Here is a 26,116-nt window from a genome sequence, read left to right as displayed (position 1 = left end):
CTTGCTGTTTTCATTCGCCATTTTGTGCTGAAAAATGTCGATTTCGTTTCTGATGCAATCGAGCTAAGCTGACAGCTGTCAGGGCGAAAACGTTTCCGCATGAAGCGTAGGTCACGGCGTTCTGTTGTGCTCTTCACAACGAAGCGATGGTTACACATGAATTGCTTTTATACGTATACATTCAGTACAACAACAAAACATTGCACTCGATTTTGCTCATATACACTTCCACCACTACACTACACTTGAAAAATGATCAAACGGATAATCGTTCGTTCGAAGTTGGCAACAGAGCGTTGGCAACACTGAATTGGTGGCGAAATTTCGCCTTGTTGTCAAGTTTCTTTTATTTTTCCCGCTCATTTGCAGACAAAATAAAAGCTCCGGTATCTGCTCAGAAACGCTGCTCTCGTTTGTTTGTGTCTGTAAAAATTACACAAAATTTCTGCAAACAACATCCTTAATATCTATTCGCTAAAATGTCCGGAACGCTCGATGTGTGTGAGAAGTACTACGGTACGAGAAATATTTATGAGTTGTTTAGCGTCGAGAAAAATGCATCGGTACAGGAGAGTGAGTAGCAAAAACCGTTCGAAACCAAGCCTGTGTGTGCCGGCAATTAACTCCATTGATCAATTTCGTTTTTTTCTGCAGTCAAGAAAGCATACTATCGTCTATCACTCCAAACACACCCTGACCGTGTGCCGGAAAGCGATAAAAAAGAGGCGACCGAGAAATTTAAAGTATTAAGCAAATTGTACAACATTCTAAGTGACAAAGATTCGCGAGCTATCTACGACGAACGAGGCGTCGTCGATGATGATGACGATGCCAGCACCAATTGGATGGATATGTGGCAACAATTTTTCAAACCACTCACCACGGAAGACATTCAAAACTATCAGAAAAGCTACATCGGCTCCGAAACGGAGCGTACCGACATTAAGCGTGCGTACCTCGGCGGAAAAGGTTGCATTAACTTCATGATGCAGACTGTCCCGTTCATGACGTGCGAAGATGAACCGCGCATCGCGGAAATCGTGCAGGAAATGATCGATCAAAAAGAGGTACCGGAATACGCAATCTTCACCAAGGAACCGAAGGATAAGCGCAACCGGCGGCACAAAAAATACGCTCGCGAAGCAAAGATAGCGAAGGAGGTCAAACAACAGCAAGAGAGCACAGCATCACTCGAGCAGCAAATTGCGCTCAAGCGAAAAAGTGCATTCAGTTCGTTGATTGATTCGCTGGAAGCTAAGTATGGTAACGGTAAGGACGAAGCTGACGATCTATTCGAGCTTGACGAAGAACCGCCCAAAAAGCGAAAGACACAGCCGCGAAAACGAGACGAAAGTGCTGGCCGGTCAACCAAGTCAACCAAGGCAACGAAAAAGAAACAAGCGGTAGGTAGGAAGAACAGATCGTCGAAGTAGATCTTAAGCATTATTAACCCAACATTAAGGAACATTTCTCACTTCCTGTTCTGAAAATTATAAGACAGGAACTATTTAAGCAAATTACTGTAGTGTCCAAATTCTGTAATAGAATACGAAGGAAATAAATAAGAGATAGCGAGCACAATGCTACTTCGTGTACTTGCTAAGATTTAATAGATTGCTTATGAAAGAAACGGAAAGCAGGAAATACTAAAGGTATATGATTAATTATCTACATATCATTCCATAAAAGTTTGTAGCGATCTTGGATTACTTCTAAACCCTTACGATCGAGCGCCGTCATCGACCATTCATTATCCTGGCCTTACTGATGATCATATGTCGTGAACATGATATGATCATCATATGATCACTTCATCTCAGCTTGAGCTCAGCTCAGTTGTGTCATTCTATAGATAGGTAATGTATCAATCGTTAAGTCATCAGCAAAATAAAAATAGTGTATCATATGGTCACATATTCATTTAGTTTTATTGTTTGTTTCGTTTTTGTCCATGAAAATATTTCATGTTTCAAGAATCTCTTACACCCTACATATATCTCTTCCTGCCAATTCTGTTGTCTGTACTCTGATCAGCAGTAATCGTTGAGTTGAGTCACCTTTCGCGCATGGAATCAGTGCACCGGAATGTTAAATATTATCTTACCTAACAAATGCTAATATAAGAAAGCAATTAAAAAATCTCACTATTGCATTACACAGTCACTCATTACTCAGTTACAGCAGTTTCAAGCACGCGGACTCACAAAAACAGGAGAAAGAAAAATGCAAATCGAGGGCAATGGATGCCCTCCCTCCTGGACGTTGCGGGATCGTTGCGCGAAATGGAATGGTGTGAATAAAATAAAACACGTAGATCTTACACCGTGGAAAGCACACATACGGCACCACATCGTGTACGTCATCTTACAGCTATAGCGTAGTGAGTTACGTTAACTTAAAAGAACCTTGCTTGTTAAAATCTCAAGTACAAAAATATATCACTGGAATGTCGCTTAGCACCATTATTGTGTAGCCCTTAATTGTACATATACAAGGAGAACCTGCACAATGCCGGTGGTTTAGGTGTGTTGGGTACGAACTAAATGTGTGAGATAAAATCGCTTGGATGGAATGTGTGTAGTATCGCGTTAGACTATCACCATCACTGGGAACAGGTAAAATTAAAACCATATATAAGAGAGTATTTTCGTTGGGTACAAAGAACACTAAAGCAATCATGTTGTACAAATGTGACGCGCTTAGTTACTAAAATAATTTATCTGTTAGCGGATTCTTCTACGGGTATGGCAGTAAGCAGTAAAAGTTACAATCAAGTCTTTTGAATTGGGGAACCTATTTCCCGTACAGTTCGAGTAAATCGCTCCCCTCCGCTAAGCACAACAGGATCGTAATCCTAGGAATAAGAGCGCGGGAAAAGGTTTATCGAATATATCGGGTATCAGTTCGTACGTCCTAGATAAAGGTTGTCTAAAATTGAAACATCATAAAAGCTCGCTTCTTCCAACTGAAGTTGCAAATTAAAATTGAGTATAACGTAAAAATTAGCACTACACATATGCAGCGGTACGATTTTCAAACAACACGCAGATCAAATCTAAACAAAAAATTCACCTACTTTCAGGCACTTTCATTCTTCGTTTCACTGTGTTTTGCTCGCCTCTTTTCGTTTGCTCTATACTTTTTGTTCGTTCTTTACGCTTAATCATTGCCCTATCCGCTTTCTCTATTCCTGGCGTAATTTAGCATCCAAAAACCCAGTTTTAATGATCGTATAAAAAGCACATTGCGCTACAAATGTTTAACATCTACTATTCGATTATATGGAGCAGGTTCGCGCAATATTGTTCGAAAGCCGTACTAATCGTTTTATAACAACAATATTATACTCAAGGCAGTGCTCACACTTTTTGCTCCCTTCGTGTAGATGGCAGTTGATTCCGTTTTTCGATCTGTTCGCTCACCGAGAATGCAAATAAGCATCTTTATATTTCGCGTAGGGAAATAAATTGTTCGCGCATTTCATGTTAAGCTGCTATTCAGGCTGTTTTACACTAATTTGAATATCCACCAAAAATTGCTTTGGGCTTGAGGAAAAATAAACTAGTACACTGGGTCACGGAAACAGTATTTCAGTACGTGTGCAGTTTGCAAAACAAAGCAAAAGCGGGTGGAGAAACAGTATTGATTAAAATATGACCACAATCATTGTATATCTTAAATCGATCTGTATAAATATATACATCCAAAACATGAATGTAGCACCACTTGTTGAGCCCTCGTGGCTATATTCATGCTATTGATAGTATAAATATATTACAAAAAACTTTCTTTCTGCTTCATCATCGGTTGCCTTTGTCCCATTTTCGTAAATATACATGAAAACGAATGGAGATCCGCACCGGGATAGGCGGGGGAATATTTTCAACTGTGTTTGTATAGAGAGCACGCAATAAGTATGTGGAGCATTACGGTGGAAATAAACGCTGCAAGCCGCCACTCGTCAGCCACTTATCTAAACATTGCAGGTTACACGGTTGTCTCATCGTCATCATTGGAAACACTGTGAATAGTCAAATAGAATGAAACATTACAATTGAGCATTTATACAGTACAGCATAAGTAAACAGCTATTTACGATTGGATGAAATTTTACGAAAAACTAAGAAATGAGGCTGATAATACGGCAAACGCCGTCATCATGGAATAAATAAATAAAAAATGAGGCTATTCAAATAAAATGATTAGTCAAACTAATGCATCAAATTAAAAAAAATTATAATATTGAGATTCTTTTCAAGTTGAAGTGGAATGTGTGTAGCGCTGTCTCTTCAATGAGGAATATTGAGCTTTTGCCAGGTGATACTGATCATGTGCAAAGCTTTCTCAACTCACACACTTGCAAAGCTTTCCGCTTGTTAGTTGAAGATGTGTCAGTTGAAAAAGCTTTATACAGAATCGATTTCGCGATGCAGTTAGCAACCACATCTACCTGTCCACATTCCAGTTCTACTTGAAATGAATCCAATTTCTCGTAAACCTCGTAAAGATTAACTTCAAAATTATCTACCAAATTTAGTAAAACTATACTCTAATTTTGCTAACAATAAAAACCAAATTTCAAATTACACTTTAGATTCAGATATAAAGATTTATATAAAACCATACCCACTACCTCACCTTACTATATTTTGTTGTTCCCTTGTTGAGATTTCTGTGAATATATGTGTTATATATTTTCTCCCAGATCCTTGCGCTGCAGGAGACACCGTTTATTCTAACATTTTTAGACGGTCCCAACACCAGCTACTTCAACAGATGCAATAAATGTTACGAATAAAACGGGAAACGATTATATTAGTTAGTTTGATAATATTATTGATAATTGCATGTTGGAGCATAGTCCTGGGGTTATTTAGTTAGAAAACTACTGTGTATAGCGACTACTCACTCGTTTCCACCGTTGATCTGTCCTATGGATTGCAACGGTGCAGGTGAAAGCCCATCAGGGCCACGCATAACTAGCTGTGGGGGCGGTGGAGAGGAAGCAATATGCTCCATTTGGCCCATGTTGTCCATCGCACCGGTGTGATGCATCCTCGAACCACCGTTGTGCACCAGATGGTCCTCCTCGGCGGTATACGGGAAATTGTACGGATTTTTATCGGACCCTTCCGACATTCGGTCCGATTCGCCACCATTTCCTGCCTGATGGTGCTTATGGTGTTGGCGCTGCTGTTGCTGATAGTCGTTCTTTAGCAGCGATTGCACGCTCGATTTGAATGACATGACATGCGAACCGGGTGGGCTGTACAAATCATTTGGAGCAGTCAGTGGATGTCCGTGGTACGGTGACTCGGCGCCTCCAGCGTTCGAACCATATCCAAGCGTTCGGGACCGCTCGTACAGCGATTCTTTCAGTGCGTACGGATTTTCGTGCTGGTATGCACGCATATGATTGATGACCTGCATCGAACCTGTATGGCGTGCTTCAGCGATCGGTACCCCTCCACCAGTACTGCCATTCACCGAGGATGCGTAATGATGGGGAAGAGTACTGGAAGGGTTGACCGATGCTTGCGAATCGTACCGCTTTGCGTAATCTGCCGGAGGCACATAGTTATCCGCATTACCGTAATTACTATAATTTCGATCACCGCGTAGGTCTGTGTTGGAGTAGCCGATGTTGTAGTTTTCTTGAATGTTTTCCAAAATCGACGGTGGCATGTTCATCCGATTCTGGTGCAGGTATGAAGTTTCCGTTATATCCGGATTCGGCAGTGAACCACCGTTTGTTGGAGATTTGTGAGGATGGGCTTCATTATCGGAAGCTGTTTCCTGAGACCATCGACCTAAAGGAGAGATAAGATTTTTAATGCGAACAATTTAACATAGACGCACAATTAAAATATGCTTACCATTTCCAGGAGGTAAATAATTACCAGCATTCTGGGTGGGCCATCTGGTTGGTGTAACGTTCGGGAACAGCTGTAATTAATTGGAAGATTAATCATCGACTCAGCTCTTTGCCTTTCAATTATCCTACAATAGAACTCCTCCTAAATGTAGTATTATTTAAATTATTACCTGCGGACTCTGCACAACATGCAGCTCCGGTGGAGTTGTCGCAACATGCTCTGTAATGTTTGGTAGATACGATGTACTGCATACGCCGGTGCTGCGATGTGTGCTGCTGTTACGTCCAACGCGCGATTCCTCATCGTCGCTTGAGTGGCTCGAGGCCAGCTCCAGACTTCTGCCATCCGTCTCACTACCAGAATCCGAATCTCGACGATGTCTTCTATGACTGCGACGTTCCCCGTCTCGTCCACCGTTTTTAATCTTACGCAGAGCACTATCATCATAATGCCCACGCATGTATGAAGCCACACCGTCGCTGTTGTAGTTCGAGGTAGAAGTTGAAGTGTGCCTAAACTGACCATCGCTACGATATGGACTGGAACTAGTTTTCGCTGTGCTGCGTGAAGTTGTGCTAGATGTGCTGATGCCAATGTTTCTCCGTGCTGTATCATACTGTCCACCGGAACCACCCGCAAAGCCGGGCGTTTTCGGTGAACCAACGTTCTGTGAGCTATTGCTGATTGCGATCGAAGATTCGAGCAGTGGTACTTTACGACCGATGCAACGCAAAAAGGCATTGTGGAGATTTTCACGGACACGTTTGTTGATTATACAATATCCGATCACGGAAAACAGTGAATGCATAATGATCACGGCCGAGAGGAGCACATTGAGCAATTGCGAGTTTTCTGACGCAGACAGCACTGCTAGAACCCACATAATTCCCAACAGTGGAAGCGACACGACGGACAACCACAGCAGAGTGCGCAAGTTGCCGAATCCTAGCACATGATCCTTGATCGTGAAGGCAGCCTTTACCGATAGGAATAGGATAAACAGATCGAACACTGAAACGATTGCGATTGGTCCAACCATCCACCAGATAACGGACTCGTACACCGATAGCCAACAGCTGTGGAAGGAGGAACATTCAATATTACGCCTATTTAAAATATCTCTTTAGGTGATGACGGTAAAACATTACTTACAACAAACTGTTTCCGTACTCATGCACTCGCACACCAACGGAAAGGCCCACGAGCAATGCAGGCGCACCGTACCCTATCGTATGATAGAAACCCATCGGTCCATGGTTAATGTCACGCATTTCGGTTAGCATGCGGTACAGATGCACGCAATCCACCGTGGTCCACGCGAATGCCGCCAGCCAAGAATAGTGCAGCGCAATAGCAACCAGTTTGCACGGGAACTAGAAACAAGGAAAAGAATTATGATTTTATTCAATGAATCGTTGCGAATATTCTTCTACATACAAACAAAAAAAAACATACCTCATTGTCCAGCAGATCTCTTCGCGCCTGTATGGCGACGAAAAACAGCAACTCCGCGGAGAAAATGCAAAACAGCAAATTCTGATGAATACTGTTTGAGTTTGTCTGAAGTCCACGAAGCAGCGCCAACGATATGATGACCGCAAACAGAACCGGCAACGAAAGCATGAACGCTGAGAAGGAAGTAATTTGTACCAGCAGCGACGGTTCCGGTATGTCCTCCGGGTCGATAATGTCTACCAGCACCGCATAAGTGGCTAGCTGGTTGCATGTGCAATTAACTAAAATCGTATCGTTGCTACCGATCGATTCATAGTTCGGTATTTCCGTCTGGCACCCGATCCGTGTCCATAGGTTTGCATGCGTATTCCAGCGGACGCATTGTGGATTGGATCGGGACACAAATCGATTCCGCGGAATGTTTAACCACATTTGCAATTTAAGCGCTTGCTTCAGATGTGTTTGTCCGAGCGGGACATAATTCGTGCGAGACGTCGAATCCATCTCGGGCTGTTCGGTGAAACCATCGTCAGCCGTTACAATGCTTCTACGCCGTTTCCGGTACGGTTCCTCTTGGGACGATCGTTCCATGGACGAACCCTTATCGCTTCGAGCCAGCACCACCGTTTCAGGGAGATCGTCATCGTGGAAAAAATCTTCCCCAGTCTCGGCCGTGTTTACCATCGGGACTTGCGGTGCGTGCTGATCCAGCGTGTCCAGCCCTTCGTCCTGATCGCTCATATCATGTATCGATATTTTAATCTCGTTCAGCGATAGCTTTTCATTCGTTCGTTCCGATCCGTGCTTGGCGGTTGGAGGAGCAATCGTTTCCACCTGATTGTTGGCGAGTTTTTCCACCCCGCCAGCAGATGGGAACGCTTGGACATACGATTCCTTACCGGTGGAAGGTGTTACAATTGCGATCGACAGCACGCTACTGGCGATCTGCATTTCGACACCCCAGCGGCGCGTTACGGTTTCATCGAAATTGGCTGGAAACAGTTCGCCGGCATCTTTGTACTGAGCGTAGGTAAAAATCGCACGATGTTCCGCAATCTGATTCACTATTTCGTTCTTGTCCGGTGCCGTAATGCCCAGCATGTCCAGCGGGATAAGTACCTTTGTGTGACGATCAAACTTCGATCGATCCTGTATGTAGTTGTTGTACTTCGGGAACGCGATCATGGGCTGCTTCTGTTTGGGTAAGCTTTGCAAAAACGAACTCGTATCCGGCAGGATAACCGTTTCGGGATGGTGACCGGGTGGTTCCTGTTTGCCTTTTGATGGCTGCTTCGCGCCATGATTGAACTGCTTCACCATCTGTGATTCGTAGCCGAACAGTGATTCCGTCGTTACAATATCCATGCCGAGCACCATGTTTTTGTGCACAATCTCGAACGGATTCGTGTAGGTGTCGTGTTGTGATCGTGCCAGCACGATCATGTACTGGTTAAACGCATCCACCAAATCGTCCGGTCCACGTCCGGTAAGGTCGTGTACCCTTTTCCATTCGGCCGCGTAACGTCGATCCAGTATCTCCCCGGCGCTTTCTACCAAATTCCGAACGTAGTGTTTGTCCTGGCTGTGGGAAAGGTTTAATCCCTGCTGGTACGACTCGTAGCGCATTAGCTCGTGCAGCATACGATCGGTGATCAGCAGATCCGCACCATACAGTTTGCTCTGCACGAACGATTGCCCATCGTTTAGCAGATAGTCCAGCTCAAAGTCATCTTCCCGCCACAGAGTGGTACCGCCCATCGCCTTTTCAGAATCGATTGTGTAGAAATCCTTCATTCGGCTATCGCGCACTCCACTGCCCTCCTTATCAGTAGCCTGTCCACCGACACTAATGCAGGCCTGCTGCAGATTTGCGGCCACTTTGACCGAAATGAACGTGTTCAATTCCAGCCCGTCCACCTCGATTTGGGAGAGTTGTTTACGAAGGTCCAGGAATGCTTCCGACGTGCAGTTAAACATATCGGGTGTACCCCAACCGCTCTGCACCTGATCGCAGCGTCTAGTGCCCTTGCCCCGGGCCGGTGCTGGGCAGTTTTCGACCGCTAGCTCTCCAAACGCTGTCCGCGGCCACCATAAACCCGCTGAGTGTGATTTCGGACATCCGTCGTACACAACCTCACAACCGTTCAGGGTTACTTCCGCGTACGGATTGGAGCAAGAATCGCATCGTCTACCGATCACTCCTTCGCGACATTCGCACTGTCCCGAGCTGTTGCAAGATTTGCCGTACGATCCCACCGTGTAGCATTCGCACGGTAGACAAATCGTATCGTTTACCGGTTGGTAGTGATTTTCCCGGCAGTAGCACTGTCCCGTACCTTTGTCACAGTTCGGATGGTAGCCCTGCTTTACGTTACATTTGCAGGGTCCACAGCTACGTTCACCCCACCACCCGGCCGGGCACGGTTGTTGCACGGTGTTCTCACAGTATTCTCCAGAACTTAAGCTACTGTTGCACTCACACCGATACCCCTTCGCATTGAACGTGTCCGCCCGACAGACGCCATTATCCGAGCAGGGTTTTACCGTGCAGACCGGTTTGCACTCGTTGCCTACGAATCCGTGCAAACATTCGCAGTACGCATCATCCCAGCTGCTCGCACAGGTAGACTCTTCTGGACATTCGTCGGGACACTTGGCATTCGATGCGCACCCGTCCAGCACGTTCTCGCGCACCGTTGGGCGCTTCAGCACGGACTGCACACCACCGACGCGCACATCCTGTATGCATCCTTCGTAGTTTTCCGACGGGCCACCGTAATGCTGACCGATCGTTCCCTCCAATCCGCCGATCACAATTCTACCCACGTACAAGCCTTGAATCTTTTGTGTTACCGGCAGTACACCGTTCCGTTGGCCGTAGTCCACCGTAAGGGACACCTCGGTTCCCATCCATTTAATCTCCACTCGATGCCAACGACCGTCCGCCAAGTCGGCCCCAGCGAGCTGCAACGGTTCACCGTTGTACAGGTATTGCAGGATGCCGTCGCGCAGCGACACCACAGCCGAGCTGTTCTGTCCAACCTGGATTTCCATCACGAATGTATCACGCTTGCGAGTGCGCAATGAAAACGCGGTCAACCAGGGCAGCTGAATCGGGCGAAGCAACGGATTGAAGCTTAATATGCCGTCACCGTGAAAACGCCACGGTAACGCAACGGACTCCTGGCACGCATTGCCCGTGAAACCATCGGGACAGTCACACTCCCAACCTTCGCCCCAACCTTCCCGGCAAGTGCCACCATTGAAGCACGGTTCCGATGCGCACGACGCTGCCTTCTGCGGACAACCTGCCACCGTACCATTGTCCGCGATGTACGCACCCAGATCGACGTATCGCTGATCGATGTACAAGTCAGAAATGCAACCAATAAAGCTGTGCGAACGTATCTGGAAGTAGGCGGGAATTTTGGGCAGACCACCAATTTGCAGTGGGCCTGTTAGGTCGAAAAATCGGTGACACGGTTCAACCAGGGATGCACACCGTCTGTCCAGCACAAGGGTCGTTTGATTCGCACAATTCCAACGCTCTCCAAGCCCGGCCAATGCCGTTGCTGTATCACAGCTGTCTAGCGACAGCAGTACGGTGCGGTTAAAGTACCTCACCTCAACAGTGTGCCAGTTACCGTCCGATACTTTACGTTGCTGGTTAACCGTCACCGTTTCCACCTTGTCGCCAAGGGAGAATGAAAATATTACCCTGCCGTTGATGATTTCCAGCGCGATGAAATCATGCTGCTCGTTATATCGTCCGTTGTACAGAAGGAGTCCACTATCACGAACCGTCGCAAACTTTAGCCGTATGTTAAACCGGTGACGTTGCCTCATGCCCGGGAAAGTTAGGAACGAATTTCTCGTGAACGATCGAGACATCAGTTCGCACGTTTTCGTGTACGGTGGCCAATGTCCACCTTGTCCACTCGTAAGACAGCTGTACCCATCGCCGCACACTTCCGAAATGCACGGTTTCAAACCTGCGATCGACGTTTCACAATTAACTCCAGTGTACTGCTCCGTACATACGCACGAGTAACCGCCCTCTCGACGCATACAGCTGCCACCGTTCTGGCAGGGATCCGAGTAGCACAGATCGACTTCCGTATCGCAGAGATAATGTTCCCTGCTGCCCGTAAACCCTTCCGGACACTTGCACGCAAACGTGTTGACGGGATGAATCGGTCGAAATAGCACCGTATCACTGTGTATAAATCCCGACGCATTGCCAAACTTCAGCACGGACAAACATTGCTCGTAGTTTAGACACGGTTCGCGCACACAAAGATTATCGTCAAACGGAAGCACCCGAACCGTTGCCAGTCGTGCCAGAATGGCCCGGTTTAGATAAATCCGTTCCTGCAGATACTGGGAGCTGTAGTACTCCTCAAATGCCACATCTGGCCTGCGCGCGGAGAAACTTACGTTCAGTATCTTTCCACTCACGTCGATATCTTCTTGGATGGAAAACAGGAAAATGTTCTCCTTGGGACACGGTATTATAGCGGCTAGCCCATCGAGGAAGAAGCTCAACAGCGGCGACAGAAATGCTTCCTCCGTCATCTCATCCAAGCGAACTGTTACCGAGTTGAAGAGCATATCCTCCGTAATTAACCGTACGATAAGCTGCATGATCGCTTTCGCCTCATTAATCCCATCCGTTACCGACACCTCCATCGTGGCGAACTTCGGCACATTCGTGTTCAATTGCGGACTCAGCGTTAAGCCTCCGGTGGAGCTGTTCAATCGTAGCAAGTTTGCATTATTACCCGAAAGGATGCGGTACGTAAGCTTATCCGTTACATCGGCATCAAACGCCGGAATGCGCCCGATTACACCGCTGGGGAAACAATCTCGGAAGTTGTTGAAAATTACTTGAAAATCACGCAGCACCGGCGCATTGTCATTAACGTCCGTCACCAGAATCTCCACATACACATCATTTCTCAACGGTGGACTTGCCGCACGAATGATCAGCTCGAAACGTTTGCGCGGTGATTCGTAGTCGAGTTCCGTCATGGTGAGTAGTTGGGCCCGGTCCGACCCCGGTCGTGTTACCAGTGAGAACGAGTTCGAATCATCACCACCGATGATCGAATAGTGCACGATCGCATTGACTCCTTCGTCAGGATCATGGGCGTATATCTCCCCAACCACCGATCCGACTGGACTGTTTTCCGGCACATATAACGTCAGCTTATCGGAGGGAAACGTTGGTGGCGAATCATTTACGTCATCCAGTCGAATCTGAACTTCAACGCTACTGCTCATTGTTGGCGTTCCCTTGTCACTTGCAATAGCAGTCAAATGATACACCGGTATGCTCTCGCGATCGAGCCCTTTATTGGTACGTATCACACCGGAAATGGGGTCTACCACAAATGAACCTTCGTCCATATCCCTCTGGCTGAGAGCGTACTTGACCCGGCCATTAAGCCCCATGTCAAGATCGGTGGCAGCGATCTGTACCACTGACGTTCCGATTAAGGCATCTTCGGGAATTGTTGCTTGGTATAGGGGCACTTTAAACGCCGGTGCATTATCATTCACGTCCGTCACACTGATTTCCACATCCGTCGTATCACTAAGAGAAGGATTTCCCCCATCCTTTGCCGTAACCGTCAGCAGGTATCCGCTCGTACTCTCCCGATCCAACTTCGCGTTCGTTATGATGGCTCCCGTTTGTGCGTTAATGGTGAACGGTTCGTTCGCACCTAGTCCATTCACAGACTCATCGTTCAGCAGGTAAGTTATTTGTGCATTAATACCCACATCACTATCCGAAGCCGACACAACCAGAACGGTCGTACCAACAGGAGCGTCCTCAAACACGGACGCACTGTAAGGCGCATTCTCGAACACGGGCGCAAAATTATTCGCATCCGTTATGTTTATGTTCACAATGGCCGTGTCCGTCCGCTGGCCGCTGTCGGTTGCCGTGATGGTAAGCGCAAACCTTCGCTCCTGTTTGTAATCCAACGGTTGCGCAATCGTTATCAATCCCCGCCCGTTCTGAGATGTTATCGCAAATCGACCACGTGTGTTGCCGGCAGTGATTTCATAATGCAGCCGCGAATCTTCATCCGGATCGGTGGCCGTCACCGTGGTCACCGGTGTACCCGGTGGTTGATCTTCCGCCAACATCGCTTCGTAGTATTTCGGGCTAAATGACGGATCGTTATCGTTCACATCTTGAATCGTTACAATGACGGAAGTGCTCGCCGATTTTGGAGGAATTCCTCCGTCAACAGCAACGACCTGGAAGCTGTAACGGCTCTGCTCTTCACGATCCAGCGACTTGGTTGTGTGAATCCAACCGGTCCGTGGATCAACCGCCAGCGGCATCCCATCGTCCCGATTCTGTATGCTGTACGTTATCTCCGAGTTTGCTCCCTCGTCCGAATCGTACGCTTGCACGCGCACAATATTATACCCGACCGGAACACTTTCCAGCACCGCTTCCTGGAACTGGGAAGTGTAGAACCGTGGCGCATTATCATTCGCATCCAGCACGTTCACCAGCAGCTGTGTCGTATTGGAACGGGAAGGATTTCCTCCATCCTGCGCACGGATCACCAACCGATAGCTTCGCACACTTTCGTAGTCCAACGGTTTCACCAGCGACACATCACCACTCATGGAATCAATGGAAAACTGTGATTGCGTATTTCCACCGATGATTGCATATCTATTTAGACGGTAGTGGAATGATAAAAGAGAATGGAAAATAAAATAATTAGCTGCGTTTGATGGAGAGCTTTTGCTACCGAGGATATTCGGAGCAAAGGCTAAGTGAGAACATAATACGTGCAGAAGAAAGAGAAAATGTGGATCGAGAACAAGTGCAATCAATCGTTTTTAAATTACAATGTCAAACACACAACTTTAGTTGATTGCCGGGTTTTACAAAAGACAGGATATGGCGAGCAAAACTTACTGAATAGCGGAAGCGAATAAGAAAATGATAGTGAAGCACTTTACAGAATCGTAAAAAGTAGATATGGAATCGCTTGCACAATTTCACAGGAAACATTCTTTCGTGGAAAATGATAAGAACACTTTGCACTCGGTTAGCTTCTGCAACATCACGCCTTACTCCGCAAGGGAGAAGATATTGTAAATTGCCATGTTCGTCTATATCAGAAGAACACAAAGTGCGTCACGTGGCAGAACTGGTAGCAGAGAATTCTTATTAAATCAGTCCATTTCCTCAATGCATTCGTCATTATTCGTGCTCAAATATTTACATGAAATAACTGGTCGCCAGCTACTCACCGAATTGCAGCATTATTTCCCTGATCGGCATCCGTCGCTTGGATGTGGGCAACCACGTTATTTTCATTCGCCCACTGATCTTCGCGCACCTGCACCGTGTACGTACGTTCGCTAAACTGCGGATAGTTGTCGTTGTCGTCCAGAATTTTCACCAACACAGTCGTGGTGGCCGATTTGCGTTCCGTTTGCGGTGTAGCCATATCGGTTGCGGTTACCATAATCGTGTACATGCCCGACACTTCTCGATCCAGCGCGCTTCGTGTCGATATCGTACCGCTGCGTGCATCGATGCGGAATTTTTGCGCATCACCACCACTATCGTTCTCCACCGGATGGGGTGTATCGACACCTCCATCCAGTACCGTGCCGGTTTGTTCCTGCGTTTCCCCGATGATGCTTGTGATGGCGTACTCTATGTCGGCATTCTTACCGATATCCTGATCCGTGGCCCGTATCGTTATTACCGTCGAACCAACGCTAACACCCTCGCGGACCGTCGCGTGAAACTGTTCCGCCTCGAAGGTCGGCGTGTGATCGTTGCAATCGAGCACATTAACCTGCAGTGTGGTCGTGCCGGAACGCGGCGGGAAACTGTCATCCGTCGCTATAACACGGAAGTAGTGTACGTCCATCAGTTCACGATCGAGCGTAGAGGAAGTGGTGACGATGCCGGTACGCGAATCGACCTTAAACATTGCCTGCGATCTGGAATCTAGCAGCGAGACGAGGGAATATACCACCGGCGAGTCTTCTGGATCGCGGGCCCGCACCGTGATAACGTTCGCACCGGACGGTTGTTCCTCCAGCACGGAGGCGACGTACAGTGCCTGTTCGAAGTAGGGACTTTGATTGCGCAACTCCCTCCGAACGCGCTTGGCAATGTCCGTATCATTCAGCTCCTGGTGATGGTACACGATCTTCAGCCGATGGTCGGCATCGATAATATCCTTCCGGTCACATCTCACGCTATACGTTATGATCACCTTCCAGAGTGTTTCCGGTATGCAAAGATCGCCGGTAGCAATCAAATCACCAGTGCGCGTTTCGATCTCAAACCGTTCGTCATTCACATCCAAGTACCGAACCGTACAGTGGTGAAGCACCGTTTTGGGCAGAAACGCACTGATCGAGTTGATGTACTGTGACTTCTTGAGACAAATGTGCTTCCACTTGTCCGTCGAGTGGATGGCATACGAAGCGTACGTTTCGGAGATCCACTGCTTGGCGTCGGCGATTTTCCGATGTATCCGGTCCGCTGGTAGGTCGCGAATTTCACGCCGCTTGCGCGTTATAATGTCGTGCCGATACTCGTTCTCCAGCACGGTATCGAACAGTATGTCCCCTTCGCGGAATGTCGTATAGTTGGTAACGCTCGTCGCTGCCAACCACGGATACTCGGCGCGATAGTAATGGAACCGATCGCCCAAATACTCGCCGTACATGCGTTGATCATTCTGCTCCGTTTCATCCTCTTCGCGCACCTCTAGCGGAGTATCCACGGGCGTTGCTAAGCGATACACCGCCCCACGTCTGTATCGCTGGTAGTGATGATAGCCGGTATCGTCCTCTTCGAAAAACTTCCGAAAACTGGCAGCTACCGTTTCGTCCTGGTCGGAACAATTGCGCCCCACGATAAATATCCTGATCGGTAAGCTGTAATAGTCTATACTACGCAACCGGTTCGAGGTAGAGTCGACGTAAAACGTAAACAGTGTGGGATAGTAGATGCCGTCACACTTGAGCTTTCGCCTCAGGCTCACTTGCCCATTGTCCGGATCGACCCGCAGCAGATGGTGCACGTAGTGGGCCGATTTGTGTGCGTTGATTTTGTACTGCCGCTCCGAGCCGAGCTTGTACACGGACGAGTTGAACAGTACCTTGCCCGGTTCGTCATCTTCGCCTGCTATTATCATGTATCCATTGCATGTGCTGCAGAGCAACATGAGCTGCAGCAGCACCGCTATCAGAGCAAGCCGAGCCGCAAGATTGCACCGTTGCACGTTCATAGCGAAATGTTTCCGGTGTTTTTTCGTTCGTTTCTGCTGCCGGCTTGTTGTTCCGCGTTTTCAGCCCTAAGTTTTGCTACTAGCGTTTCACACTGCTGGACATGGTAGTTGTTAGATCTGCGGAGTAGAAGGGCACAAACCACACACAAACGGTTATTACACGGGGAAAACTTTCCAACCTACGCTTAGAATCCGCTGCACTGAACTGATCTAATAACTAAGGAATAACCAACCCCTACTAGCACGCACACCCCTGCTAGATTGGAAGCTTTTCCAACCCCTATGGTAACGAAACCGAGCGCAGTCTTACGAAACGTACACAACGCACGGCCGGCTGTTTGGTCGCCGTATTAACGCGACCCCTCTATATCTACGCGGCTAGTCCGTTTTTCTTCGTACGCCCCGAAAAACAGGATGAATCATCGCTAGCGGTGGCGTTATCCCTTCACGTGCACGCCGCGCTACCCACCCCGAAGGGAAATATCGATTTTCCCCCATTCTTTCTTGTGTGTATACGGGAACCAGGACAAACACAAGGATACACACGAAGCGTTCGCTCTCCCGGCGCCGAGCGAACCGAGAAAACGCGCTAAGAACACCGATACGGCGTACGGGCCTCTCGCTCACCCCCGAAGCGTGGCGAGTGGCGAAAATTATGGACATACGGAAGGTGGTAGCTTCCCACCCTACACGGAGGTTTTGATCAAGGGTTTTGGCTTGACATACGCCAATACAAGCACACTTGTCTTGGTTTGGATGTGCAAAAAAAAAGCAAAAAGCGTACCGAAATATCCTCACATAGCGTGCACAAACTGTACCTTCCCGCAGTCTTGGGCACGTACACGCGACATTTGGTCTTCGTAAATAAAGCAATCTCACATAAAAACGGCATTTTTGCACATGCGAACTTTCTACGGTATCCTTTAGCCAAGGATGGGGGGGATGAGGACATTGGGAGGATGTTTTTGGGGAGCGGTCGAAGTTAATTAAAAAAAGGCCCTTAGCAGAGTATTGGCTTCATTTTGATGGCCACATCACAAAAATGACTGTGCTGTTCCAGGAAAGTCTTTATAATTTTTTGTATACGTATGTTATTACACATAATTGTTTGAAAATTTCTAAGACTAGTTCATTTTTTCGCATTAGTTTTAGACAATGCGAGGAAATAGGATGTATAGTGGAGGTTATTATAAATGTTTCTTTATTATTTGACAATTGTTTTTAAATTCATTAAGTAAGATAATAATCGAGAATAATCGAATTGAAGTATTTTTAGTCCTCTCTCTAATAACGAATTTAATCAATCCAAGTATGTTAAACAACAGGCAACATCGCATGTTTTCAACATCTTCAGAATGTCTTCCGTGGATGGAGGATATGTTGGGTGAATCTGATACAGATTCTTAAAACTCTTTGTTACTCTGTATGTATGTAAGAATGTGGGAACTTGATACGCTCTGACAAAACAAGACTCTTTTAGGAATCGATTTCTGATTTGAATGACTTCTCACCTAGGATTCATATGAATGATCCTTCTCAAAACATTCATTAAGCACAACACTAGCCCTTGGCACTAGTCAGGATGTTATTAGTTTTTTTTATTTTAATTTTTTCCGATCCTAAACTATTGCCAGTCGTCAAAAATCAGCTTTTAATCAGCAAATCAAAAATTTAATTTTAGTTATTTTTAATTTTGTTCTCTTTTTCTAAATTTTCGTTGGGGAAAGCTCCGTTCCATACTGGACACTGAGATGGCGAGATCATACAAGCGATCGATATGATCGAACTGACATGCAATTGGACTGCCTAATTTTGGAAACATATAATACAACCCCTGCTACTACTTTAATGTTTGATTAGTTTTCGAGTGATATAATTTTCGCCATAAAGAATTTCATAAATAAATGTTCAAGCGTTAAAGACCCTTGAGAGGAGTTCGTATTTTTAAATTATGTCCATCATACAGTATATCATAGATGAATGACTGAAAACAAGTGTAGGCTAAACATTTCTGTTATCCCTTGCCATACTAAGGCAAGTTTTAAATACTCCATCGCTCGTATACGCGTACGCATTTTGTTGAAATCCGGTAGCAAAAAGAAAGAACCGATAAAGAAAAAGGTCCATCTTCATTATCATAGCAGTTCCTGTTATGGTTCCAACCGGCCTACATTTTTCCCGCTACACACACCCCAGAGCGGGCAGTTGAGAGAAATGTTTATCTCAAACAGGTTATCCGCCGCGATCAGCAGTCAGTCGCAGCATCTTTCACTCCCCGGCATGCAAGGCTGAATGGAAAATATGCTTGCGTAAGCAAAATCACACGAGAACACCGCGCATGTGGAGATGTGGAGAGCGCAGAAAGCTTCGCGAGCCGCAGCATGCCTGCATGCCAACAGTTCGGCATGTACGATAGGTACTGGGAGGGGCGGGACGGAGGACTCGTGCTCCAACTCCGCTTCCATCGCAGCAGGTACGGGAAACTCTCAATCTAGCGGTAAACTGTCAATGACCGTCGCTACCTCACCCTCTCACACATTCTTTCTTCACTGCGCTCCAGCCCATTGGAAGGTTGGGGTCGTGTCTGGGTATGCACGCGTCTTGCAGACCCCTTGGCTTAGGGGCAGCATCACCATCGAGAAATAGCGTGTGGTACACCATTCGCACTATACATGTACGGCAAAAGCGCACTTTGTCTTCGAAGGGAGTGTGATGTTTGATGGGGGGGGGGGGGATGGGGGGGGGGGGGGGGGGGTTGAAGCACATTAGCGCTACCCTTCTACCGTTTACGAAGCTTTCATTCATCACTTACAACACCGCTCACTTGGACCGTTGTTCGTACGATTTGCTAAATGCCGCGATACTTCACGGTGCCCACGTTTTTTTTTATCTAAACTTTTCAGCTCGACTTTGTTTCATGTTTCACTTATCGGTTGATTTTTTTAAAACCCCAACGCGCACAAATAAAACACAAAAGAAAACCACGGATAAGGACACACCGCACCGACAAGTGCATCTCACACAGATCTGCACGCAGGAAGCACACGCATTCTTAGGTTTTCTCTCCAACCCCTTTTTTTCCTTCGCCTTGCACCTTTCTACATTGCACATACTCCAGTTTCGTTTTGTGTTTGCTTCTCGTTTGCTTTCAAACACGCAAAAGGTAACACAAACACCGGGAATCGCCCGCACGCACGCACACCATCAAGCCGAAGAACGCTATCTTCGCAAACAAATCTCTCCCTCTCCTTAATTTCGGGAAAACAGGTTCAAAAACGCACTCGCGCTGTAGCGTGAATATAATGAACGAATTTCGCTGCTTTAACTTATATTTCCGATGTTGCACTGTATCGCGTGTTATTGCCTAAACCTTCACACACAATTTACCGATTGTTTTGGGAGGAATGAGTTAGGATTTCATTTAAATAAATCCATTTAAACACTACTCTACGCCAACGACCCGACCGACTCGCTCGCAAGGTACACGATTTATGTTGTGCTGCTCGATTTTTACCCTTGTTGTTGATTGCACATAGGGCGGTGCTATGGACAACAAGATTTACATTACGTATATTGAATATTTGTAATTTTTGGTTTTATTGAAAAAAAAACATTCATTTTTTATTTAAAATTGAAAACAATAACTAAATTTGTCTTTTATTTGCTCGATCTTGGAGTTACAAATAAGCGTGTTTTATTCCCAAAGACAACAAAGCACGAGCTGTCATTTTTGAATTTATGAATCGTTGCGCAACGGTTTTTCACATGGAACCACGTGTCAGCTGCATCTTAACAACATTTAAAAAAAATGTATTTGTAAAATATAAACGGAATGTTAGGATACACTTGCAATAGTTTTATATTTATTGTGGAAGTTTTTATCATTCTTTAGACGACGTAAAATAAAATCATGAATAGTTCCTGGTTACAATTCCATAAAAATGCACTACCGTATCCAAATCGTTTCATATTGCATTCATTTTTTATGAACAGTCTTTCTGATTTGCTCTTTATTAAAGATCTTTATTGAAATTGGTTTTTGCTGCACAAAACAGTAATGGAACGTAATGTCCCCTCCTTACTAGCACACACCCAACACACAGGAAACTGTTTCCGGATTAAAGTAAGTACCTTCCATACATTGTAAATGCATTGCTACAAGCTCCGAGCTGCAGCTGTAATAGTAACGACAGTGGGCCGGATCGGCAAACAATCCCGGCCGTTGGCATTCGAACGGCACAATCGTACCCGGTGGCATGTCAGACCAATCGCGCTGCATACACTGCCCCTGCTGGAAAATTTGATTTGCCGGACATCGGTACAGGCGTGGGCGCAACACACGATTGTCATTCACCGTTTCCGCTACGCAGATGTAGTAGATATTATTATTTCCCGGCCACGCATCCATCTGACCCAAGGTGTTACAGTTGAACTGCGGTGACAGGCACACGGTATCGTTCAGCGACAGTGAACAATCGCCGGTCGTTGGTGAAAAGGCCGCACCACCACAGTCCATATTAATGGCAACCGGGTTGTTGCCGTTCATGAAGCACATGTGATACAGCCGGCAGTTGAACGGATCCGGAAATATGCCCGGTGTGTTGCATTCGAAGTTTCCGTCACCGCCCGGATTGCACGACCCGGCGCTCGTCGAACAGCCGCCGTCGAACTCGTTGCAGTACAGACCCTCGGCTGGATTGCATGCCTCAACCCAGAACGTTTCCCACACGGTACCAATCTTCACGCATACGGCCACCGTGTTGCAATCGGTACAAAAAATGCCGGGCGCCTGCCGATCGCTACAGCTCGACGTTTGGAATTGTGTCACCGACAGTACCAGGTTCCCTGTGGTCGCTTTTATCAAACACTACGCGTAATCATTGGCATGGAGGGAATAGGAGAGATAGAGTTAGAAATTTATTGTTTGATGTGGCATGTATCGTTATACTATAAGAACTATATATTAAAGTACAGACTTAAGTTGATATTGCTAACAGCTTATTTGTAAACACAGTCATCTTGATCGTGTAGAAGGCTTCATATTCGCCGAATAGATCCAACACGACATTTATCATGTCTTGACCCTTCTGGAGTAATTCCGGAGCAGGAGAACAGAAGTCTAAATCCGGTCTTACAATGGTATACATGACAATAAAGTGATTCAGATCCCAAAGATGAGAGGCTATTCTTTGCGGACCAAAAGGGGATCACGCAGAAGCATAAGACTGATGTTACTAGTGAGGAGATATTGGGAGACATCAGGGTCTTGATAGAAGATGAGAGCTAGTTGGGTCTAGTCTGACATACTAAAACAGACTCCAAGAAAATTCCAATGTCGATTCTGGAATCGATAGAACTCCGGACTTCTACGGTTACACCGAAATCGACTCCAGTGCTTCGGACAACTCCGATGGCAGTGAAGTCGACTCTGGTGCTTCGGATTACTTCGATTCCGGTGCCCTGGACTACTCCCAATGTCTCCGGAAACGACTGCTGTACCTCAAATACCATAAATTTACTGCGAACCTGTGTCTGTACAAGCGGTTTTGTTTCATCGGGGGGATTTTATCGACATCCATGTCGACTTCTTTCACGAATGATTCATATAACAAGCGACAATTTATCGGTCAATCGCGTATCACATTGATCACTGATAGTGTACTTAGGAACATGACTGCTACTTTAATTAGTCCGGCTTGGGGTTGCTACAACTTTAGCTAGACAGAAATATGCTCGATTGCTTATTTTATAGTAAATGTTTCACTCTTAGTACATACCACTACGAATAGCGCCACTGGCAGTATTGATGAAGCAAACATTACTCCACAAGTTACACAAATCTCGATCACAATTTAAAACAAAACCCCCGTGCGATCGTGTACCGCTGCTGTTGGAACGATTGTAGAGCACCAAATAAAGGGTGATTGGAGTGGTCGCTCTTTCTTTTTATATACCACACACTTTTTCCCAAATGTATCTGATAAAATAAACACGCCACGATAAAGAACGGTATCGTGGCGCTAGTAATGTTCCCGATGGAAACCAAAAAATTCTTCAGCTTCGCGGTTTTTATCACACCGTCACGATCGGACGCGAACAAAATGAAGTAAAGGAAAAACCATTATCAGCCTGATTGAATGGTGATTTTTGAAACACTTCATGACGATGATGCTTCGTAAGCGCATGAATGGAAATTTTAGAGCATGGGAAAGTCCTCTGTTCGCCATATCTCTCAACTCCGCCGTGTGTTTGTGTATGTTCAGTTTTGGGTTGAGCAATGTCAAGAAAAATGTTGGGCGAACCCAGATTTATGGTCGAAGCGGGTCATGGTTTCCGGGGGGAGGAGTTTTACATACAAATGCGTGTGTTAAGTTTAAAAGCTACATGATCGATCCATTAACGCGGGACGCTTGTCTTTATCGATCGTTGCCATCGTTCATAATCTCAAAGGTAGATTAGTTATTAAATTTGCACTTACCGGTTGTTTGTTTTGCGATGCTTTAACTACAAAAGCACAATGAGTTCTTTCAAACTATACAAAGGGAAATGCAAAAAAACAATGCCAAAAGCCCGAAAAGTCGTTCAGACCAAGCCCAAAATCAAACGATCTCGCTTAAAGGTAGGAATTGTTTTATTTATCCTTTCATTTGCGTTTTGTTGTTTGCTTCACTAATGGCTAAATTTGTGCCAGCAAATGGTATTGCGCAACGGAACCGTATATACGAAAGAAAGAAAACCATAATTCGTAATAAAATCGAACCACGCAAAACAAATTCCACACACAAACACACATACATTTCCGTGTGTGTGAGGGGGAGGGAGGTCATTTGTTTAATTGATAAATTAATAGTTAATAGTTAAATGCCAAAACGAACAAACAAGAAATAAAAGCAATATTTAATTTTGATTTTCCTCTTCCTTTTTTGTTTCTTCGTTCCGAATCTTTTCGCATTATTCAAACACATCACTCCACATTTCAAAGCATCACTGTTTTGTTTTATGTTGTTGCAAAAACCAGCCATAAAACACTAGAATATAATAGTAATAAATATGTGCCGCTCTGCTGTGTGCTGGTAATTGTCATTGTCGGGGGTTTTCCTATCGCTTTTTTATTTATTTATTTTTTTTGTTTAATCCGATCCGTTTTGTAAATAATATTCAAGCATCGAAATAGTTTAACACGAACCGAGGAGCGTCTTGTGGTGTTCCAGGTTGCATATATCAATTTTGCGAATAGGGGGAAAATAGCACAAGGAACGATCAGAACCTACAAGAGATGTACATTCATATATATTTATGTATATATGCTCACTTACAAAAAAGCAGTCACTGTTGGTTCTCTTAATTTGCATTACACACGCACTCGCTTTTGCCCAAAATACGCCTTTTCCTTTCAAAGCATCGTCCGGACCCAGGTGTTACCACCGGTGAATTCTTCTATCGTCCATTCAAATGGTCTGCATTTTTTCTTCTTATTTAAGTTCTATCAGGGAACGTCGTCTATCAGCACGAGACGGGTTTCGTGTTTCTTTTTTTGTTTTGTTTTTGTAAATATCCTATATGTTGATGAAAGATTTTTTTTAAGGAAAAGCACAGAGCAAAAAAGCTTACACAACACTTCCTCTCTCTATCTCTCTTTCTAATTGCATATTGTTCCTCAAAGAGAGAAAACAAGAAAAAAAAACAAACAAACATACAAAACATATTTCAAATGTTCCATCGAAATCAAAATCGGTCATCTCTTCCTTCGGCAACCGAGTTAATATCGTTGCGTATCAGAAGCTACACTTCAACTCACACACGCAATAGGCCCACGCAAACGCAACCGCATAGCGCCTCCTTCATACTACATACTACACACTGTACGGATTTGATGTTTTGCTTAGGCTTAAATCCATCTTCTTATATTTAAACGCAATAACGAACGTCTGGCGCAACTTAGGGCGAGAAGGCAGGAGCCAAAATTAAATGCACAAAGTAATCGTACCATTGCTACCGGGGCATTATGTAACAAACCCGAACAGCTGACGCAGAAATATCCTAAACAGAGGCCATACGACGAGGAGTTAAATGTCGAGGTACGGCGCATATGAAATCCGAGGCGCAACGATTCTCGCGTCTAAGTTGTAATTTCACGGCACATCGAAAAAGCTTCGCCTTCACAGTACCGCCAGCGTCAGAGAAGCGATCCTATCACACGTTGGGGTAACAAACGGCTAATGTTACCAATTTATCAAATACGCACGGAAAGGCTAAAGGCGGTAGTTCTAGCAGCGGGTAGCATGCAAAATTAAAATACTCACATTAATTGAAGGTAAGCCACGGCGAACAAATCAAAACAAAGTAAACGAAGACATTTCATCGGTAGTAAAAAAAAAAGCTATTTATGCAATCATAGCATGCCATTCAAATGCGTTTCCTCACCTCTTTACTTCACTCGTTCTCTAGTTCTTCATCACTTTCAACAACTTGTGTGGGGATATATATCATGCTCAACTGACTTCTTTCATAGCTAGTTTAGTTTAACGTCTTGTTCGTTATGATTTTCGTGTGTATGTTTTTTTTTCATTTCTTCTATCGCTTCCTCCCGCTTCAAGCTATTCGTTCTATTATTTCGTTCGAAAATGTTCCGTTATGTTGTTTCTTTCGTTCTAAATCTCCACCATGTCGTGTATAAGGGTGGTTGACCAAAGACGTTGCAGTACAATATCAGTTACAGGATGCGAAACGAAAAGAAGCTACATGTTGGATGATTTTGATTTCTTACTAAAACATTTAGCTTGCGGCACATCGAACGATGTCCAGCGATGATCTCCATTTTGCTCTATATCTATTGTTTCTCATCGCTTTTTTTCCTTTTTCTCGTTCGGTTCTAACTATCTGTTAAAGTTCTTTTTTTCAGTATATCTACTTCGATTTATTTTCGGCTGTGTTTGTTTCTTTGTTTTATCATTCATTTACGAAGGAAAAGCTGGCAATGCTTTCGAAGTGTTTCAGCTTCATTCATTGTGTGTAATGCGCGGGATGAATAGGTTCATTGTCAACGTTTATGCAGTTTACTCCCACCATTTGCCCCACATGCGTTCAGGGGAAATATCATTGAATTCGTTTGTTTTTCTTTTTCCTCCATTTGCTTCACCCCGCTTTGAAGCTGCACCACCCACATCCACACTCCAATCGTATGTAGTATAATAAAGTTATAATTAAATAAAAATAGAAAGAGGAAAAAACATTATATATCATTTTCAGCGATTGCATATTACCACATACAAAAAGCTCTTTCTGCTCGGATTTTTGTATTCTCATCCAATAATTGCATTGCCGGGACATGTCCAACTGTCCAAATACGCAATCGAACGACCCTCTACACGCACACAGGACAACTAGTGCGTGCTGCAGCACTATTATGAGAATTTCTCTATTCTGGCCTTGTTATTATCGTGCGATTCTTGCCCGTAAAACATAAATACATAACATCCATTTAATCGTGCC

General features: G+C 45.3%; 3 protein-coding genes across 4 annotated transcripts; 1 reads left to right on the top strand and 2 right to left on the bottom strand.

Moving 5' to 3' along the window:
• Positions 1 to 479: 479 nt before the first annotated feature.
• On the top strand, positions 480 to 1,433 carry LOC128712168 (J domain-containing protein CG6693). The gene is made up of 2 exons (XM_053807063.1): positions 480 to 573; positions 655 to 1,433. Exons 1-2 carry the CDS (start codon positions 480 to 482, stop codon positions 1,431 to 1,433), a joined length of 873 nt encoding a protein of 290 aa, XP_053663038.1.
• Positions 1,434 to 3,987: 2,554 nt separating this feature from the next.
• LOC128715176 (protocadherin-like wing polarity protein stan) lies at positions 3,988 to 16,624 on the bottom strand. 2 transcript variants are annotated; one of them, XM_053810059.1, is made up of 7 exons: positions 14,619 to 16,624; positions 7,332 to 14,031; positions 7,029 to 7,249; positions 6,046 to 6,952; positions 5,877 to 5,946; positions 4,910 to 5,810; positions 3,988 to 4,021 (listed from the first exon to the last, which is right to left on the bottom strand). In XM_053810059.1, the coding sequence occupies exons 1-7, from the start codon at positions 16,622 to 16,624 to the stop codon at positions 3,988 to 3,990; spliced, it is 10,839 nt and encodes a 3,612-aa protein (XP_053666034.1). The 2 variants fall into 2 exon arrangements, with proteins under 2 accessions (XP_053666034.1, XP_053666033.1); XM_053810058.1 differs by lacking the exon at positions 3,988 to 4,021 and adding an exon at positions 4,731 to 4,767.
• A 4,081-nt stretch (positions 16,625 to 20,705) lies between these two features.
• Positions 20,706 to 22,443, bottom strand: LOC128715121 (uncharacterized). The gene is made up of 2 exons (XM_053810002.1): positions 22,402 to 22,443; positions 20,706 to 21,491 (listed from the first exon to the last, which is right to left on the bottom strand). Exons 1-2 carry the CDS (start codon positions 22,441 to 22,443, stop codon positions 20,706 to 20,708), a joined length of 828 nt encoding a protein of 275 aa, XP_053665977.1.
• Positions 22,444 to 26,116: the final 3,673 nt, after the last annotated feature.

This window comes from Anopheles marshallii, chromosome 3 (assembly GCF_943734725.1).
Source record: "Anopheles marshallii chromosome 3, idAnoMarsDA_429_01, whole genome shotgun sequence".
Classification (NCBI taxonomy): Eukaryota; Metazoa; Arthropoda; class Insecta; order Diptera; family Culicidae; genus Anopheles; species Anopheles marshallii.
Note: the sequence above shows the minus strand (reverse complement) of the source record. Positions and strands in the feature narration are given on the sequence as shown.

Bases quoted from the DNA above. Each gene is read 5' to 3' on its own strand.
- LOC128712168 (XM_053807063.1), top strand. From the start codon at position 480: ATGTCCGGAACGCTCGATGTGTGTGAGAAGTACTACGGTACGAGAAAT. The intron at 574-654 runs GTGAGTAGCAAA...TTTTTTCTGCAG, and splicing joins AAATGCATCGGTACAGGAGA to TCAAGAAAGCATACTATCGT.
- LOC128715176 (XM_053810058.1), bottom strand. From the start codon at position 16,624: ATGAACGTGCAACGGTGCAATCTTGCGGCTCGGCTTGCTCTGATAGCG. The intron at 14,032-14,618 runs GTGAGTAGCTGG...CCGTCTAAATAG, and splicing joins GGAAATAATGCTGCAATTCG to ATATGCAATCATCGGTGGAA. The intron at 6,953-7,028 runs GTAAGTAATGTT...CTCCTTCCACAG, and splicing joins GAGTACGGAAACAGTTTGTT to CTGTTGGCTATCGGTGTACG.
- LOC128715121 (XM_053810002.1), bottom strand. From the start codon at position 22,443: ATGTTTGCTTCATCAATACTGCCAGTGGCGCTATTCGTAGTG. The intron at 21,492-22,401 runs GTATGTACTAAG...GATTACGCGTAG, and splicing joins CAGTGGCGCTATTCGTAGTG to TGTTTGATAAAAGCGACCAC.